The sequence below is a fragment of the Macaca thibetana genome, chromosome 1, assembly GCF_024542745.1.
Source record: "Macaca thibetana thibetana isolate TM-01 chromosome 1, ASM2454274v1, whole genome shotgun sequence".
Taxonomy (NCBI): domain Eukaryota; kingdom Metazoa; phylum Chordata; class Mammalia; order Primates; family Cercopithecidae; genus Macaca; species Macaca thibetana.
Window position 1 is genome coordinate 61473910 of NC_065578.1, and position 17413 is coordinate 61491322.

The 17413-nt window shown below is 47.5% G+C and overlaps 1 protein-coding gene across 1 annotated transcript in view; it reads right to left on the reverse strand.

Annotated features, from left to right (window-relative positions):
* Positions 1-13026, reverse strand: part of KANK4 (KN motif and ankyrin repeat domains 4) — a 49884-nt gene extending 36858 nt beyond the window's left edge. The window contains exons 1-3 of the mRNA XM_050753104.1: positions 12935-13026; positions 4113-5990; positions 2369-2480 (exon numbers count right to left, since the gene is read on the reverse strand). Of these exons, the coding sequence (XP_050609061.1) occupies positions 2369-2480; positions 4113-5990; positions 12935-12950 (2006 nt within the window). The 5' untranslated portion in view covers positions 12951-13026. The remainder of the gene's footprint in view (positions 1-2368; positions 2481-4112; positions 5991-12934) is intronic.
* Between the last annotated feature and the right edge of the window lie 4387 nt (positions 13027-17413).

Genomic DNA, 17413 nt, shown 5'->3' on the forward strand with positions numbered 1-17413 from the left:
CCACTGAACCCCCTAAGGACCCTTCTCTGAATGGTGGCCTCTACATAAAACCCCTGTGCTCAATGGATTTGCAAACCCAGTCTGCTCCCTGGTATGCTTATATTCTGTCTCGCTTAAACCCTAGATATTTCTTCCTCTATTATGCAGGAACAACCTTTCACGTTTGTGATTAACAGAGTGGAGGGCATATTACATTTCCCAAACAGTACTCATCTTGGAACTGCTTCCATAAAAACTTTGCCTGGAAGTTCACTTATTCATTCAACAGGAATTTATTGAGCACCTACTATGTGCCAGGGCAGTTCTAAATCCTATACCAAAGTCCCTGCCTGCCCTAGTGGAGCTTATATTCTACTAGGGAGAGTCAGAAAATGAACATGTAAAGAAATATTACATTCAGGTGGTGACAAAAAATGAATAAAATAAAAAAAAGAGCCATGGGATAGAAGGATAAGAGGAGTGGCTACTTTAATTAGAGCAGAAGTTCCTAACATTAGTGGTACATTAGAATCATTTGAGGATGTTTAGAATTCCCAGGATGTGGACTGCACCCAGACTGATTAAACCAGAGTGTTCAGGGAAAGGACCCAGACACTGGGATGTTTTAAAAGCTCCCCTGGTGTTTCCAGCGTGCAACCAAGGCTGAGAATCACTGCACTGGAGTAACAAATGCTGAGGGAATGTCCAGGAGAGGAGGCCTTTAGCAGGGCAACGGCAAGTGCCAGGGCCCTGAGATGGGCCTGAGCTCAGCCCATTGGAGGGAGGGAAGGAACGGCAGTAGCAGGGACTAAGGCTGAGCAGAGCCATGATTTGGTTCTTCCAGGTTTGGATGCAGAGTGGGGACCGCTGGGGGTGTTTAAGCTGGGGAGAGACGTGACCTACACGAGGCTTTGAGATTAGGCTGATTCTCCTTTTCTGTACATGAACTGTGAAAGCACACAATCCCGTGTCAGATGTTAGTGGAAGTGGGAACAGCAACTCGCCTGTGACACCCAGTTTATCATTTTTTTTTTTTTTTTTTTTTTTTTTGAGACGGAGTCTCGCTCTGTCACCCAGGCTGGAGTGCAGTGGCCGGATCTCAGCTCACTGCAAGCTCCGCCTCCCGGGTTAATGCCATTCTCCTGTCTCAGCCTCCCGAGTAGCTGGGACTACAGGCGCCTGCCACCTCGCCCGGCTAAGTTTTTGTATTTTTAGTAGAGACGGGGTTTCACTGTGTTAGCCAGGATGGTCTCGATCTCCTGACCTCGTGATCCGCCCGTCTCGGCCTCCCAAAGTGCTGGGATTACAGGCTTGAGCCACCTCGCCCGGCCTCATTTCTTTTTCTTTTCTTTTTTTTTGAGACTGAGTCTTGCTCTGTCGCCCAGGATGGAATGCAGTGACACAATCTTGGCAACTCACTGCAACCTCTGCCTCCTGGATTCAAGCGACTCTCCTGCCTCAGCCTCCTGAGTAGCTGGGACTACCAGATGTGTGCCCCCACGCCCAGCTAATTTTGTATTTTTGGTAGAGATGGGGTTTCACCATGTTGGTCAGGCTGATCTTGAAATCCTGGCCTCAAGTGATCTGTCCACCTCAGCCTCCCAAAGCGCTGGGATTACAGGCATGAGCCACCGCACCTGGCCCCAGTTCATCATTTCTGACGTTTCCCCTTGTTGGCGTTTAACGTCTTCCCTTCTGGTGTGACTCAAATTAGCAAGGATTCTGAGCTCTCTGGGCAGCCTTCAGGGTTTGGGCTTCCTCACCCAACAGAACTTATCTCAGCACATCAGCATTTCATTTTTACTTCTGTTATCTGTGAGCTAAAGGCAGGCACCTTTATTTATTTGACTTTTCAATCTCCACGACCGAGCGCACTGTTGGCATTTATAAGTGTTTGTTGAACATTCAATTCTCTAGAATATATAAGGTTTTGTTCATGTTCTAAGTCAATAGTCTAGTTGTTTTTCTTCATCCCCAAACACTTGGGCTTGGCTTGCAGGAAGTTAAAGGAAGAAAAAAATTAAATGGATGAAATTTGAAGTTCCATGAATTAACAAAGTTTGTTACTAGTTTCAGTTTTATGGTTCAAGTTAAATGCCTTCCTCTAAGGGCCTGTATACTCCCAAAACTCCCAGAAGCCACCTGGAGTCCTGGCCCTGGGGAAGACCAAAGCCAAGACATATTAAAAGCAGAGGTTCCAACAGACCACCACAGCTGGCAGGAAGCCAAACACATGCAAACCCGAGATGGAGTTGTAAAGGGCCATTGAAATTAATTCCCTTGAAGAGGAATGAAAACCAGATGCCTCCCCCTAGGAAAAGAGAGTGTGAAGGACAATAGCAGGAGAGGTAGCAAGAAAGGCAGTCTGAGCTTCACAAGCGATGCTTACCCACCGTTAACCCCAACAAACTGAAGGTTCTTTTTGGTTCCATTACCTCCTGCACGGAAGCCATAGTCTTTCTTTTTCATTATGGATTTAAGGCTGGTCGACGGGGAGATCTCTAGGCAGACACAACATCACAGGTTAGAATGATCTTGGGGATGCATGGCAATGTAGCAAAACCAGGATATTACTTTGAGGGGACAAGAGTTGCCGGTGTGTGGAGAGGTAAGGGAAGGACGGAACCAGATCATGTAAATCAATGTTTTGGGGACCTCTTGGGGGAGCCTTGCTTTCCGCTCAATGTCGGGAGAACTGTCTCTGTTAACGATGCCCCTCTAGGTGTGGATGAAGAACAATGTGGCGTAGGTGCCATTGCTGTCCCTGTCTTATGGCTGGGAAATCTGAGGCCCAGACTTGCTCAGTGAATGGCAGTGCAGGAGAAGAACTTAGGCCTCTGGACTCATGGTCCAGCACCCACTTCTGCTCAAGGGCATCTCAGTGGTCCTTCCTGGCTCACAAGTGCATGTTGACACTAGGGTTGCGGGAGTGGTGATGACACCGTGCTCACAGTAGACACACGAGCAAGGACACAGATCTTGCATTGTGCTCAACAGGACAGGAGGCGGTTCCCAACCGGCAAGGCTAGAACTAGCACCGAAACAATGAGAAAGCAGCCAAATCGTGATTTGTGGCAGGAAGCAGACTTGCATGCTGACCAGCAAAGCAAAATGTGGTTCCACTTTACCCAACAGTGAAGAGGGTTTGATCTGTTACAAGAGGAAGTGCTGCTCAGCTGAAGGGCCCAGTTCCATATGTGAGCAGCACTCAATCTCCTGCCCCTGTACACACACAAGCACGTACACACACACATGCACGCAGAGAAAATATTCAGTGAACTATACCAGATATCAATATAATGTTCCTCCAAAACCAGGCTATAGAAAACCTCTACTGTGCAAGAACCAGAGAGGAACACAGGAATGCAAAAGCCCAGGAAGAGGTTTGGAGTCCACTCAGCAGGGCCATTCTTGGCCCCAGACACTGCCTTTGCACAATGCAAATGACAACAGCCCCCTCTGGGTGGATGCGGTGCTGCAGTGCAAGGCATGGCAAATGGAGTGTGGGCTGGCTTTCAACTTTCATTTGCCCTCCCTGGCTGCCATCTTTGTGCCCTGTGCTATCCATACAACTGTAGGCAGTGGCCTCACAGTCAGACCCAACCTTAGAGCAAAGGCAAGAGTAGAGGTCCCGAGCCTCCACTGTCACACACATCAGTTTTTATTCCACTGGGTTCCTGGAAGTACTAAAATCTTTTTTTCTTTTTTTCTTGCTTTTTTTCTTTTTTTTTTTTTTTTTGAGATGGAGTCTCGCTCTGTCACCCAGGCTGCAGTGCAATGGTGTGATCTCGGCTCACTGCAACCTCTGCCTCCCAGGTTCAAGCGATTCTCCTGCCTCAGCCTTCCAAGTAGCTGGGATTACAGGCGCCCACCACCATGCCCAGCTAATTTCTGTATTTTTGGTAGAGATGGGGTTTTGCGATGTTGACCAGGCTGGTCTTGAACTCCTGATCTCAGGTGATCTGCCCACCTCGGCCTCCCAAAATGCTGGGATTACAGGCCTGAGCCACTGCTCCCAGCTGCTAAAATCTTTTTAAAAACACATTAATATAATGAAAACCTTGTTCCCTCTGCCTCATCATGTGAAGGAGAAAGGGCTCCCTGTCTCAGGCCCCTGTATGGACGGTATTTACCCATCGGCGGGGAGGAGGAGGAGGCCGGCGGCTCCTTGGGTGGGGGAGCCTGGGCCGAGTAGGCTGACAGCAGCAGGTTGAGGGAGCTCAGCAGCTGGCTCTGGATGCTGCTGAGCTTGGAGGCCGGCTGCTTGATGGCGCTGGCCAGCTCTGGGTACCCATGCTCCAGGCAGTTCCACTGCTCCTGCAGGAGCTCCTGGATCTTCTTCACGTACTGCCCAATAGTGGCATCCGTTGGCGAGCTCGGTGGCCTTCCCGGGCGCTCCTTCCCTGGGAGATTGGAATTGGCCTCCTCTCTCCCTGCTGGGGGAGTCTTTCTGTCGCTGCCCCACGGAAAGCCTCCTGCTCCCCTGGTTCCTCCCTGAGGGCCTCCTTCCTGTTCAGTGCCTGCTTCTTCAATCCTGAGTTCAGTGGAGAGGAAGCTATGTACAGAGGGGGTAAGGACTCGCTCGGGTCCCTGTGGCAGTGACAGCTGGGGCACATGTTCTGCTGGGCTCTGATCCCCTTGTTTGTGACCATCTGGCCCCCATAGGAGGCCATTTTCCTCTCCTCGGTGCCCCCAGCTTTCAGACTCCATGCTGCCTAGAAGGTTGACCTCAATGCCCTTGTCACACGACTCCCTGGTCAAGAGTCCATGGACAGGGTCAGTGTTCACCATGGCGTCCATCTGGCCCTGAGTGTCTTTGGTGTTCTCTTGGTGAAGCTGTCCTTCCAGTTGGGCTACAGTGAACTCCAGCTCTCGAATTCTTTGCTCCCTAGCCTTGATTTCCTCTTCCTGCTGCTGGAGGGCAGCTCTGACCTGCACCAGTTCCTCGGTTCTTCCAGACAACTCTCCCTCCAGGGCCGAGACCTGCTGTTTCAGGCTGGAGATGCTGCCTGGATCCACCCTGGCAAGGCCCAGGCTTTCCTCTGTCACTCTGATGCCAATGCTTCTCACGTCCACTTCTACAGGTGGCGGGGGTGGAATCTCACTGATGTTGAGCTCGATTTCTTCCAGGAGGAGCTCATTCTCAGGGATGGGTGATGGCAGAGGAGGAGGGCTTGGTGTGGGGGAGCCAGGGCTGAACACCACCTCTGCTTTTCTGGCTTTGTGTTCGTCTTCCTTGTCCTCTAGAACTACAAACACATTCTGGAATGAGGAAGGAGGGCCTGGGAGAGGGAGGTGATTTGGAGCCTTCACCGTGCCCTCTGGAGGCTCAGCTCCCTCCTGGACCAGCTCCGGAATCCGAGTTGATGCTTGTGGGCTGGAGCTGTGGAAACCTGCCAATCCTTCTGCAGGGCCAAAGGTGCCATCGCAGACGCTGCCTTCACCCTGAAGGGGAGGGAGGGCAGGAGGGGCAGGAGGCCCCAGGCTGAGGCCTGGCTCCTCAGAAGCCCTGCTGTGCAGCAGCGTGGCAGGCATGCTGGATGCTCTCAATAGCTGGGGCCGTCCACTCCCAAGGGTGACCTCGGCATCCTCTGGTTCAGCAGCTTCCAACTGCCTGGTGGCCTCTGCCAACAGGGCCCTCCTGTGGTAGCTCACCTCACTCACGCTGGTTGAGGCCTGGGAGGCATTACCAAGCGGCAGTGACTGGGTTTGCTCCTGTGTCCCAAGCGATGCCTTCCTTGGCACCACTGGGGACCAGTTTTGGGGCGGCGGGGCCGCGGCGGGGCGAGCCCCGCTGTCAGGAAGGCTGAAGTTTCGGGGCAGAGTGCTAAACTTGGCCTGCTTGGACCTTCTGTGGATAGGAATCCTTTTGATGGTGTTTCCCTTCTCGATGTCATCCACATACTTGAGGAAGTCCAGGTCTAAATGAAAGCCATATGGGGTCTCCACAGAGTAAGGGTGCCTCTTCGGAGGGTCTTTCTCTTCATCCCCCTGACAGGACTGGTCTTTGGCTGGGAGACATAAGACAAGTTAAAAAAAAAAAAGCAAAAAAAAAAGCACAAAGTTAATTAAGCATTACAGGGCGATGAGGCCTAATATCTCTGATTTTAACTTAACACTATCACATGAGACTTCTCCTAAATGTTATAGCCTCTAAATTATGCCGAGATGCTCAGTCTTTTTGGCTGTATTGGGAAATCATCTTATTAAATCAATGTGTACTTAGCCAATGTCTGCAAGGAAACGGGGAGGGAATGGTTTCCAGTTTGCCATACATCATCTGGATTACTACTGGGGAATCTGCCTGCAGACCAGCAAAACAAAATGGTCTTGAACTGCTTTTGTGGGTTTGAATCATATAATTGCTAAACGGAAGTGCCCAGGAATTTGCCAAATCAGGGTACTAATTGGCAATTCGGATATGGAAGATTTTGAAGGATAAGATACACAAGTAGCTCAGCAGTAAAAAAGAAATCTGCAAAAAAAAACCAAACCCTAACTTGCATGACTCAAATTGGTAGGAGTAAATCTTGCTAAAGCCGGAGGTATCAATGAGTTATGCCTTTTACATTATTTAAGCTTGTGCAGATGCCTGCGCTTCAGGTATGCACAGATCAGAGAGAATTAGAACAAGTAATCATGCACGGCCTACGCTCTTTGCATCTGAAAATTGCCTAGTGCTTAACAAACACGAAATTCACTTTCATAAACCCATGCCAAGTAAGAAAACACCTCCTTTGGTCAGGAACTCAGTGAAGAGAGGAAGGAAGGAAGGAAGGGAGGGAGGGAGGGAGGGAGGGGGAGAGAGGGAGGGACGCAGGGAGGAAGGAAGGAAGGAGAAGGGGAAGGGGAAGAGGAAGGGGAAGGGGAAAGGGAAGGGGAAGGGAAGAAGAGAAAAAGAAAGAAACTGCATTTTTCACACACTAGATAAAATGTGGTAAAAGGGCCAATTAATGTCAAAAGGGACATTGGTATCCATCCTCCAAGAAGAATGGGACTTGACTTTCCAGGGCAACCCATACGCTGGGGGGCCATCATGATGAGGAAGTTCTCCATTACACCAAGGTTCCAGGATCTCCTTGCAGCATTCACCTGTTGACCGCGACAGAGGACACTGGAAACAAGCCAGTCCTTCAACTATCTGCATCCATAGGGGCCTGTTGCCAAGCAACTTCTTCTTCAGGTTAAATAGTCTTTGTTTCTTCGATGTTCCTCATGTGACACGCCTAATTACCTCTGTGACATTCTGCTAAACAGTCTCTGAAAATATTGAGCTCAGGAGAGAACATTAGTGGAGAGTACAGAGGTTCAGAATACAGATTCTGGAGCCTGGTCTAGATCTCTGCTGCATGACCTTGGGGAAGTTACTTAGCCTTCCTATGTCTCATCATCTGTAAAATGGGAATAATAACAGGTAAAATAAGATTATTGTGAGGACAGTTGGGTGCGGTGGCTCACGCCTGTAATCTCAGCTCCTTGGAAGGCCGAGGTGGGTGGATCACTTGAGGTCAGGAGTTTGAGACCAGCCTGGCCAACATGGTGAAACCCCATCTCTACTAAAAATACAAAAAGTTAGATGGGCGTGGTGGCAGGTGCCTCTAATCCCAGCTACTCAGGAGGCTGAGGCAGGAGAATCGCTTGAACCCGGGAGGCGAAGGTTGCAGTGAGCCGAGATTGCACCATTGTACTCTAGCTTAGGCAACAATAGCAAAATTCCATCTCAAAAAAAAAAAAAAGATTATTGTGAGGACTAGTTAATTAGTAATAAAGTACTTGGGACGATGCCTCACACATGATAAACATTCAGTTTATCTTTGTGGAATCCCAAAATATAGACAATGGAAGCCCCATAATGGAAACTGACTTATGTGACTCACTGCTGGTCTCCACAAACATGTTGTGACTGGTTGATTGCTTGGTTTTAAGGGTAGTGGGCCCTAGGTTAAAATTATAAAATAGCTGTGATTCAATTCACTTACCTCAACCACCCATTTATTGAGCACCTATGTGCTAAGCTAGATCCTAAGGACACCAAGATGAATCAGGTTCAGCCTCTGCCTTCAAAGGATTTATGGTGAGGCAGGAGAGACACGAACACACACAATGCAGTGAGATAAGGAGAGTAACAGATGCATGCTCATGGTACAGGCTTCTTCCCTGACTTATTTTTCTAGTTTCTGCAGAATTATTTTTTTTTTGGACTTGGAGACCAATTTTTCCTAGGTAGGAGAGGGATGACTTTACACAAAAGTGATGTACGACTGGGTGATAAATGAATAAATAGGGACTTGCCAGGAGAACAAGGGAGTAAAAGACATTGTAGCAATTTATCTTCAAGATGACCACCACCAATTCCTACCCTCTTTGGACAAGCAAGCTAATTTTATGTTTAAAGGTGGAGTCTACCTTTCCAGGCCTTTGATTCTGGGCTGGCCTGTGACTGCTTTAACCAAAAGAATATGGCTGATGCTCAGAGATCTTGAAAGCTAGGTCATAAGAAGCCCCATAGCTTCCACCTGGCTCTCTTAGAATGCACACTCATTGGGAAGCCAGCTGCCATGTAAGAAGTCCACCTTCCCCGAGACTGCCATGTTGCAAGGAAGCTCAAACAGCCCCACAGAAAGGTCAAGTGGAGAGAGGGAAGGGAATACCCAGCCAGCCCCAAGCAGTTCCAGTCATCCTAGCTCAGATGCCATGCATGAGTAAAAAAGTCTTCAGCCATCATCTGACTTCAACTACAGGAGGGACCCCAAGTGAGAATCACTGAACTGAGCCTGTGCTAATAATAAATTACTGTATTAAGCCACCAAGTTTTGGGATGACTTGTTATGCAGCAATAGATAGCCAAGACAGAAAATCTAGCTCTCCACAGAGAATGTGCAAAGGGATGGAGGGTGAAATCACACAGTATTTCAAAGTTCTATAAATGCAGCTGATATGGCCAGTACTTAAAACGTGGTAGAGAAAGATAAAATTGGAAAGGACAGCAACAGCCAGATCATGGAGCAACTTGTATGCACGTAAACAAGTTTTGACTTTACGCTTTAGGTGATGGGAATCACCAAAGGGTTTTAAACAAGGGGGTGACTTGGTTGAATGTGATTTCAAAAAGAGCATCTTGCCAAGGATTAACAGAAAGGCAAACCAGAGGCCCCAAGATCAGCTGGGAGGCTGCTGACATGATTAAGGTGAGAGGAGTTCAAGGTAATGGAGGGAAAGGGACAGGTTTAAAAAAGTTGCAAATGGTGGTATTTCCTGGAGCACATTTTCCTTCCTTCCTCCCTCCCTCCCTCCCTCCTTCTTTCCTTCCTTCCTTCCTTCCTTCCTTCCTTCCTTCCTTCCTTCTTCCTTCCTTCTTTCTTTCTTTCTTTCTTTCTTTCTTTCTTTCTTTCTTTCTTTCTTTCTTTCTTTTCTTTCTTTCTTTCTTTCTTTCTTCTCTTTCTTTTCTTTCTTCTTTCTTTCTTTCTTTCTTTCTTTCTTTCTTCTTTCTTTCTTTCTTCTTTCTTCCTTCCTTCCTTCCTTCCTTCCTTCCTTCCTTCCTCCCTCCCTCCCTCCCTCTCTCTCTCTCTCTCTTTCTTTCTCTTTCTCTCTTCTCTCTCTCTCTCTCTCTTTCTTTCCTTCCTTCCTTCCTTCCTTCCTTCCTTCTTCCTTCCTTCCTTCCTTCCTTCCTTCCTTCTTCTTCTTTCTTTCTTTCTTTCTTTCTTTTCTTTCTTTCTTTCTTTCTTTCTTTCTTTCTTTCTTTCTTTCTTTCTTTCTTTCTTTCTTTCTTTTCTTTCTTTCTTACAGAATTTCGCTCTTGTTGCCCAGGCTGGAGTGCAACGGCACAGTCTTGGCTCATTGCAACCTCTGCCTTCCAGGTTCAAGTGATTCTTCTGCCTCAGCCTCCCGAGTAGCTGGGATTACAGGTGCGTGCCACCACACCTGGCTTTTTTTTTTTTTTTTTTGGTATTTTTAGTAGAAACGAGGTTTCACCATGTTGGCCAGGCTGGTCTTGAACTCCTGACCTCAGGTGATCCGCCTGCCTCAGCCTCCCAAAGTGCTAGGATTACAGGCACGAGCCACCATGCCCAGCCGACTCACACAATTTTTTAAACCAACTTGCTCCCCGACCTTCCCATACCCCCACAAAGAAACACACTGGCAATTTTAGTAAATGAGAACAATATCTTGTATTGGTCTCCATTAGTTTTCCAAGTTGCACTGGCTATACTCTTAGACCTACTGGTCTGCTCAACAGCCCCCCGGATTACAAGGACAGGCCAAACAGAGAAGAGACATTTATCGAAAGTTAAGTAGAGAGCAGATTTATGACCTAGAAGGCAAAGAGCTCTCCTAAAGGAGAGGCTGCATTATTTATCTGCTTATTGCCTCAATTCACTAGAAATGCACCGATTTGCCCAACAGCTTCTGGGCACAGATCCAGAGCACAAATACAATCATAGCATCAAATAAGAAACAGCAGATTTAAAGGCAGAATCTTCCACAAGGGAGAGGAGGGCAAGTGAGGTTGAGCAGCTACCAAGGATGACAGGTTTAATAGCAGGTTTAATAGGTGCTTTCCTAAGCTAGCACACACACACACACACACACACACACACACACACACACACACACACACGGTGATCCATCATGTTGCCCTGCCTGCCACCTGCCACTCTGCATTCCTTCTCTTTCTCCCAGCACAAGAGGAATGCTGGGCTTTGATGAGGGAGCTTGAGCTGATAGGCTGAGAGACTGCCCTCACAAGCAGCTCTGCTCCTGTTCATTCTACCTGGTGGCAGGTATGCGAGAGCTCAGAATTCCAGGCACTGGGCCAGGGTGGGAATCAGTTAGGAGGACCTGACTCTGCTCAAAATGAAATTCAGATGAAATAAACCAACGCATGGCCAACCTGGCTGGATTTGAATCCTGGCTGTCTTCTCCCACTTGTATGATTCTGGGCAAATTATTTCATTTCCCTCTGCCTCAATTTCTCCATTTGTAAAGTGGAGATAACAACGCCTAACTTACAGAGTTGTTGTCATTATTAGCATGAATGCACTAGAGAACACAGCCCAGAGTAGACACTCACTGAAGGACCCTAACAGCAAGGGTGGGCAGGTTCTGAATGCGGCAGAGGAGGATTCACTGAGCATGTGCTGTCTCCCTACAGCTCAAGAGGGAATGAGAGTCCAAGAAAATATTTCTGGAGAAAGTGGGAAAATGAGTCTGGGGAGAAGAAAAAAGAAAGATAGAGGAGGCTCAGAGCTACCTGGAATTCCCTATGGAGTCTTGCTTAAGAGTGCAACAGATTACTAGACCCTTATACAGGACCTACAAACACAGTCAGCTTCAGAGTTACACACAGACAGGAGAAAAGGGGACTTGAAGGGGACAAGGTAAGGAGGGAGAACCACAGTAATTATCTGAAGGGACAAGTGAAGTAAAGCAGGTAAGTGAACCAACTAGAGGCGTTTAAAGTGTGAACCAACTAGAGGCGTTTAAAGCGTTTAAAGAGAAGTTCAAAAGCCTATATTCAGTCTCTGAAGTAAATGGGAAAAACAGAAACTAGAGAGAAAGTGGCTGAAAATAAAGCCATAAAGAAGGGGAGTAAAACGAAACTCTTCCAAAGGCCAAGACAGGGAAGGAAGCCTTCCCCTCTGGGGAGGCTTGTCCCTGTTCGGGAGGCCCATGGCTGAAAGGAGGGAGCCTTTCTTGAGCTCATATGAGCGATCACGTGGACAGCAGACCTCCCCAGTGTGCTGAGAAGGGACTTAGAGGCAGCTGGGCTGACAGGCCCCTGGGGCTTTTGAGAGAATGAGTGGGTGTTCGGTGGGACCACTGCCAGGGATGTACTGAAATGGCAGCTCTCTGGGGAGAAAGGCAACTACTGAAATATTGAAATATATGGGAACTGCATTTGGAAGAAGAGGCAGGGCGGGAGCTGATGTCAGGTCCCTAAGTCCTGCACTGGTGAAGGCCCATGTGATTCAAGGGGAATTAGAGGCTCTCTGTTTCCTGATATTTGGTGATCTAGAAAAAAAATTCATTAGAAGTCAGGAGATTGGGGTCTAGACTGTGGCCTTCTGCAAGTTTCCTGGGGACGGGAAGAGGGGAACATTCCGACATTCATTATGCTAGGTAGTTGTTACTCGACAACTTTCCATGCATTGTGTAATTTAGTTGTTTACTAACCCTATGAAATAGTATTAATACCTGTTTATAGACAAGGTGTGGTCAACTGTTTGCAAAGATAGTCACAATAATATCCGACCCTTAGGGTACTCCCCTACCACACTGACACTAGATGTGGCCTTATGACTGTGTTGGCCAGTGGGTCAACAGCAATATGACATATGCAGAGATTGGAACATTATCTGCACATTGGAGTCAGTCTGTTCTTGTGTTGTGCTTCAACTCTTCTGCCACCATGTGAACAAGCCCTAGCCAACCTCCTGGATGATGAGAGACACATGGCCAAGTCACTACTGATATCCCAGATATGTGAGTGTGGCCATTCTAAGTCATCCAGCCCCAGCCAAGTCACCCAGAAGCCCATGGACATGTGAATGAACCCAGAAAAGATCAGCCATGCCAGCCTAGACCAGAATAATGGCCCTGCTAACCCACAGAATCTTTTGAGAAATAATTAATGTCTTTAAGTCACTAAATTGTTGGGCTGTTTGTTACACAGCAAAGCTAACTGATACATGGGAGGATTAAGGATCAAAGACATTAAATGACTTGTAGAATCACTTAGGTATGAATGGAGGCTCTTTCACCATATTGTGCCTCTTTCCTTGGCTAGGGCTGGAGATATACAAAATCTGAAATACATGCTTAAGCCTACCAGCACTGCCTGTTTGGGGGTATCTCCTGTAAGCCTTTCCTAGGCTATTTCCAGGATTTGTGGCAACAATTCTTTCCCAGCCCAAGTGCTTATCTTAAAACAGGCCCTACAAAGCAGCCTGCCTACCATCTGTCTTCTCCATCTCTGGAGCGCTGACCCTCAGTGTCTCAGGCACTCTTCATCAGATGAGTCTGTAAAACTTGGAGAGTTCTGAAAGAAAGGAGGATACAGAATTGGTGAGTCTCATTAGAGTTTGAATAAGTATTGGGGAAACATAGCACTAAAGAAAGTAACACCCATCCCTGCCTTTCTCCCAGGGTGCCCATGACCTCACAGTCCTCCAAGGAGGAAGATTAAAAACCTGTACACATTTCTACAGTCCAATTCTGAATGTTTCTTCATGGAATATTAGCAATAGTTGAAATGAAAAGAAGTGGAAGTATTTGGTCCAGCCGTCTTGCTTGGCAGATGAGGAAACTGAGGCTGAGGAGTTAATTGCTCTAAGGTGTCTCAGAATATTCGTGAAGGTGCTAGTATCAGACCTAGGCTTCTGATACCAGCACAGGGCGCTTTCCGTAATCTCAAGAGTTGAAATCTACCTGTCCCCATCCTGGGAAGAGACTTATAATCCACTTTGTGAGAAAGCTGGAATCAGAGTACCTATAAATGATGTGTGACATGTCAATCAAACAGAAGATAGAGATGAGATAATTGCAAGTACTGACAGGGAGCTGATACTTAGAGGTGATTTCTAACCATGGGCAGAACAAGGGGAAGTTCAACCTGGGTGGCCCGAAGACATGGGTAACTATTCAAGCAGAATATTGCCCTCGCTCTGAATTAGTGTGCCTTGAGGTTTGACCATAAATTCTCCCCAAAGTTTTAATCCATTTCCAGGACTCTTTCTTCAAATGGTAAACATCCTAGCTCCTGCCCCCATTACAATAAATCACCCAGGAAATTGGCTTTTTATGATTGTAACTCCACATCCATCAGAATAACGAATTATCTGTGACACCACAGCAGTGGAAGCAGGGTTGTTTTAGGAATTCCAATGTACTTGACAATGAACTCCAGACCAGGAAAGTGAACCAGTGATGAGGGAAGGATTGGGAGAAACTGAGAGTGAAAGAAAAGGATGATGGGTGGCCCCCAGAAACCAAGGATGGAAAAAAGGGGACAAACAAGTAACTAGAGAAGAGGGCTGGAAAATATGAGGCCTGTCAAATAAGAGAGAAATGCCGAAGTTTGCCACCAGAAAGTTTAGCACCACTTCTTCCTGCGAGCGCTGCTTCTGCCTCATCTCCTCCAGCCCATTTGCCAAGCAGCTGCCAGAGAGGCCTTGCTCTATCCAGGTGGATGGAGCCCCAAAGGGCAGTCATGTGTTCTAGAAGCAGAGACACTCATTGCAGAAGGATTGACACACTGAGTACTTTGCTTACCTCTGAGGCAGCAAGCAGTGCAGCAGCACATCCTGGTTTGTTGAAAACTGAGAGCTAGAGAAGTTAGGGACAAGGGAGCTGAGAGTGTAGGTGGTCTTGCAGAGGCTGAGAGCGGCCACCAAGGAGGCAGACGGTGGAGAGGTGTGGAAGGTTCTAACCTGGGGTGAGGCAGGCTTGCCCTTGTTATAAAGAGAAAGCTCCCGGCAGAGAATACCACTGCCTCTCTCACCACCCCAGCTCTGCAGCCTCCAGCAGGTGATGCTGGCATGCAGGAGGCAGTGGCAGGTGAAGCCTGCAGAAGAAGAGACTGAGGTGGCAAACCGTAAGCTTGGCCCTTCATCTCCACCATCGCAGCCTCTCCTGCTCCTGCTCCCCTCTCCCTCCCACCCCTGTAACATTACTAAGCAACAGGCAGAGCTGGGAGTACTTGACATTCATGAATTATCTCATGCAATCTTTACACCATCACCCAAAGAGGATTATTATTATTCCCATTTTCCAGGGAGGGAGACTGAGGCTGAGAGAGTTGACAGGGCTGATCCACGTCACTTAACAAGCAAGTGTTACAGCAGGATCTGCCCTCAAGTCTAGCCAACTCCAAGCCTGGGTTGGGAACAAAAGTGATTTATAAACCTTTGTCCACCCTGTAAGTCAGCCCAGTTCCCTGACACTATGACTGATCCTAGCTCCCCTTGTGAGGGGAAATGCTTCTGACTGGTGCTTCTCTGCCTCTCCCACAGTACACACAAAAAGCCTCTGGGCTTAGAGGAGAACTGCTCTCTTGTAAAGCCTCCTGGGCCAAAGGAGAGCTCTGCTTCTCCAAGGCTGGAGAGCTCCTACTGCAGAGAAGGGGGCCACCTGGGTCCAGCTGAACTTTTGGCTACACAAACTCTCACCATCAGCCCAGGGACTTTTCAATCACACACTTAGCCTTTGGTTAGAATTAGGAATTCAGCCCGTCGTGTATCAGATCATATGACTTTAAAGAATTATTCAGCACACATTAGGTCAAATTTCATTAAAAATAACTCTGTAGAGACCTCTAAGATTTCTCTTAGACTTGGATTTCACTAAAATTAATCATTTCAAGGCTACAGAAATGAAGTGGAGCTAACACTCAACTCTCAAAGGAGGGGGCTCGGCAACTTTTACTCTAAAGGGCTCATAATACAGGAAGGAAGGAGAGATCTGTCATGTGCACAAGTCACCACTTCCAGCCCCGACTCCCACCCCCAGCCTTCTCCACTTTCCTCTGTGGTCCTCACAACAGACATCGTGGAGTTTAGCTAAGGGAGTTTCCTTCCCATGGGCAGATGCTCAATGTAGTTAGGTTAGGTAAAAATAACTGCCACATCAACACATGCATACTACCTTGTTCGCAATAAAACAGAATATGAAAATAGCTTTATGGGACACAGTTCCCCTTTAAAACGGAATTTTGCAACTCTCTGGAGCATTTAAAGCTTTGACATAAAGCCATTTCTTTTGATCTCAGCTCACTGCAATCTCTGCCTCCTAGGTTCAAGCCATTCTCCTGCCTCAGCCTCCTGAGTAACTGGGATTACAGTCACAAGCTACCATGCCCGGCTAATTTTTGTATTTTTAGTAGAGATGGGGTTTCGCTATGTTGGCCAGGCTGGTCTTGAGCTCCTGACCTCAGGTGATTCACCCACCTTGGCCTCCCAAAGTGCTGGGATTACAGGGGTGAGCCACTGCACCCGACCATAAAGCCATTTCTTACCCATTCTGTTAAGTTGTATCCCCAGTGTTCAGAACCTTTAAATACCTGGTGTTATTATGTTACTTTCCGTTTGTTTTTGTCCTATGCCAGGGTCGAGGATCCAGAGTTAGGGCCCAACCTCTCTCCACAGCTCATCATATTCTAGATATTTTGGGCATACACAGCTTGCTTTCTCTCTAGCTGTTCTCCCCTACTAATCTGTAAGCTTGTGAAGATCAGAATTCTTGCACGTCTCGTTCCCGTGTCACCCTCAACTCCTTATGTCTAACTCATGGCAGACACTCAGTCCATGGTTCCCAAATGAACAAAATAAAAGGAGCAAAATTATCTGTCTTCAAAGGGAACCCATGGGCAGAAACTAATAGGAGCTAAGCGCTTACACTGGGAATCAGCTACTGAGTATAATTTCTCATTTCACCCTCATACAAGCAATCCTAGGAAACAGGAACATGTCCAAGTTACAAACGAGGAAACTAAGGCACAAAGAGTCCATGTGGCCAATCCAAAGTTACCCAGTTAATTAGGAGCAGGATAGCTTGTGTGACTCCATCATTCCACAGTTCCTTTCCAAGCCTATGGGGCAAGGGGGGGCGGTAAGGAAGTGAGGACCAAGGCTGACCATTCAAAATCCAGCAAAGAAGCAGTCACTTGGCAGACAGCGATGATAGTCCACGTGCAGCTACCAGGCCAGACTGGAAACCGTTCCAGCCAGATCCACCCTCAGTGCCCAGGAGCATGGGTTTCCCCAGGTCAGCCCAACTCCTGTGGCATTTATCTGCACCCTCTCCTCTCCACGCTTACTCCTTTTACGATGCCATTTTCAAGCTCATTTCTAACCTCAAATCCAAATATAAAGAGACCATCCCTTACTTAGTCTTGAAACAAACCTGGTTCTGTACTTTTGTTCTCTTCAAACCTCTTTTTATTCTGCAATAACAAAAATGTGGTATTTCATCCCAGAGCAGGCTGCATGCCAAAATAAATAGCACCTTGGATTTCCTTGAAAAGACAGCTTGGCTCAAGTCTCAGCCTCACTGCCACGAGAATTCTTGGAGAATTCAACCTTACAAAGTCAAGTATTTATCAAGGTAGTTCACCAGACAGCAACCCTGCCAATCTCTGCATGACCCCTTGCAAAGACAAAGCACCGTTTCCAAAAGAGAAAAAAAAAAAATCACCCATACCTCGGACTGATCATGCCAAGATGATGAGAGCTTCCTGTTTCCCCATCCCAGGACCCCAGCCTTTCAAGTGTGAATATTCCCTGTGCCAAGAAGCAGGAGGCATCTGACCACTGCTTCTAAACATTGAGAGGGCCGAAGCCTGGACACCAGGGGAGGTGAGAAGCACTGAGAAAGATTCTGCCAACCGAGTTCTCCAGCGGGCTCACTTCCTGCCGACCCGGGAAACAAACAGATAACT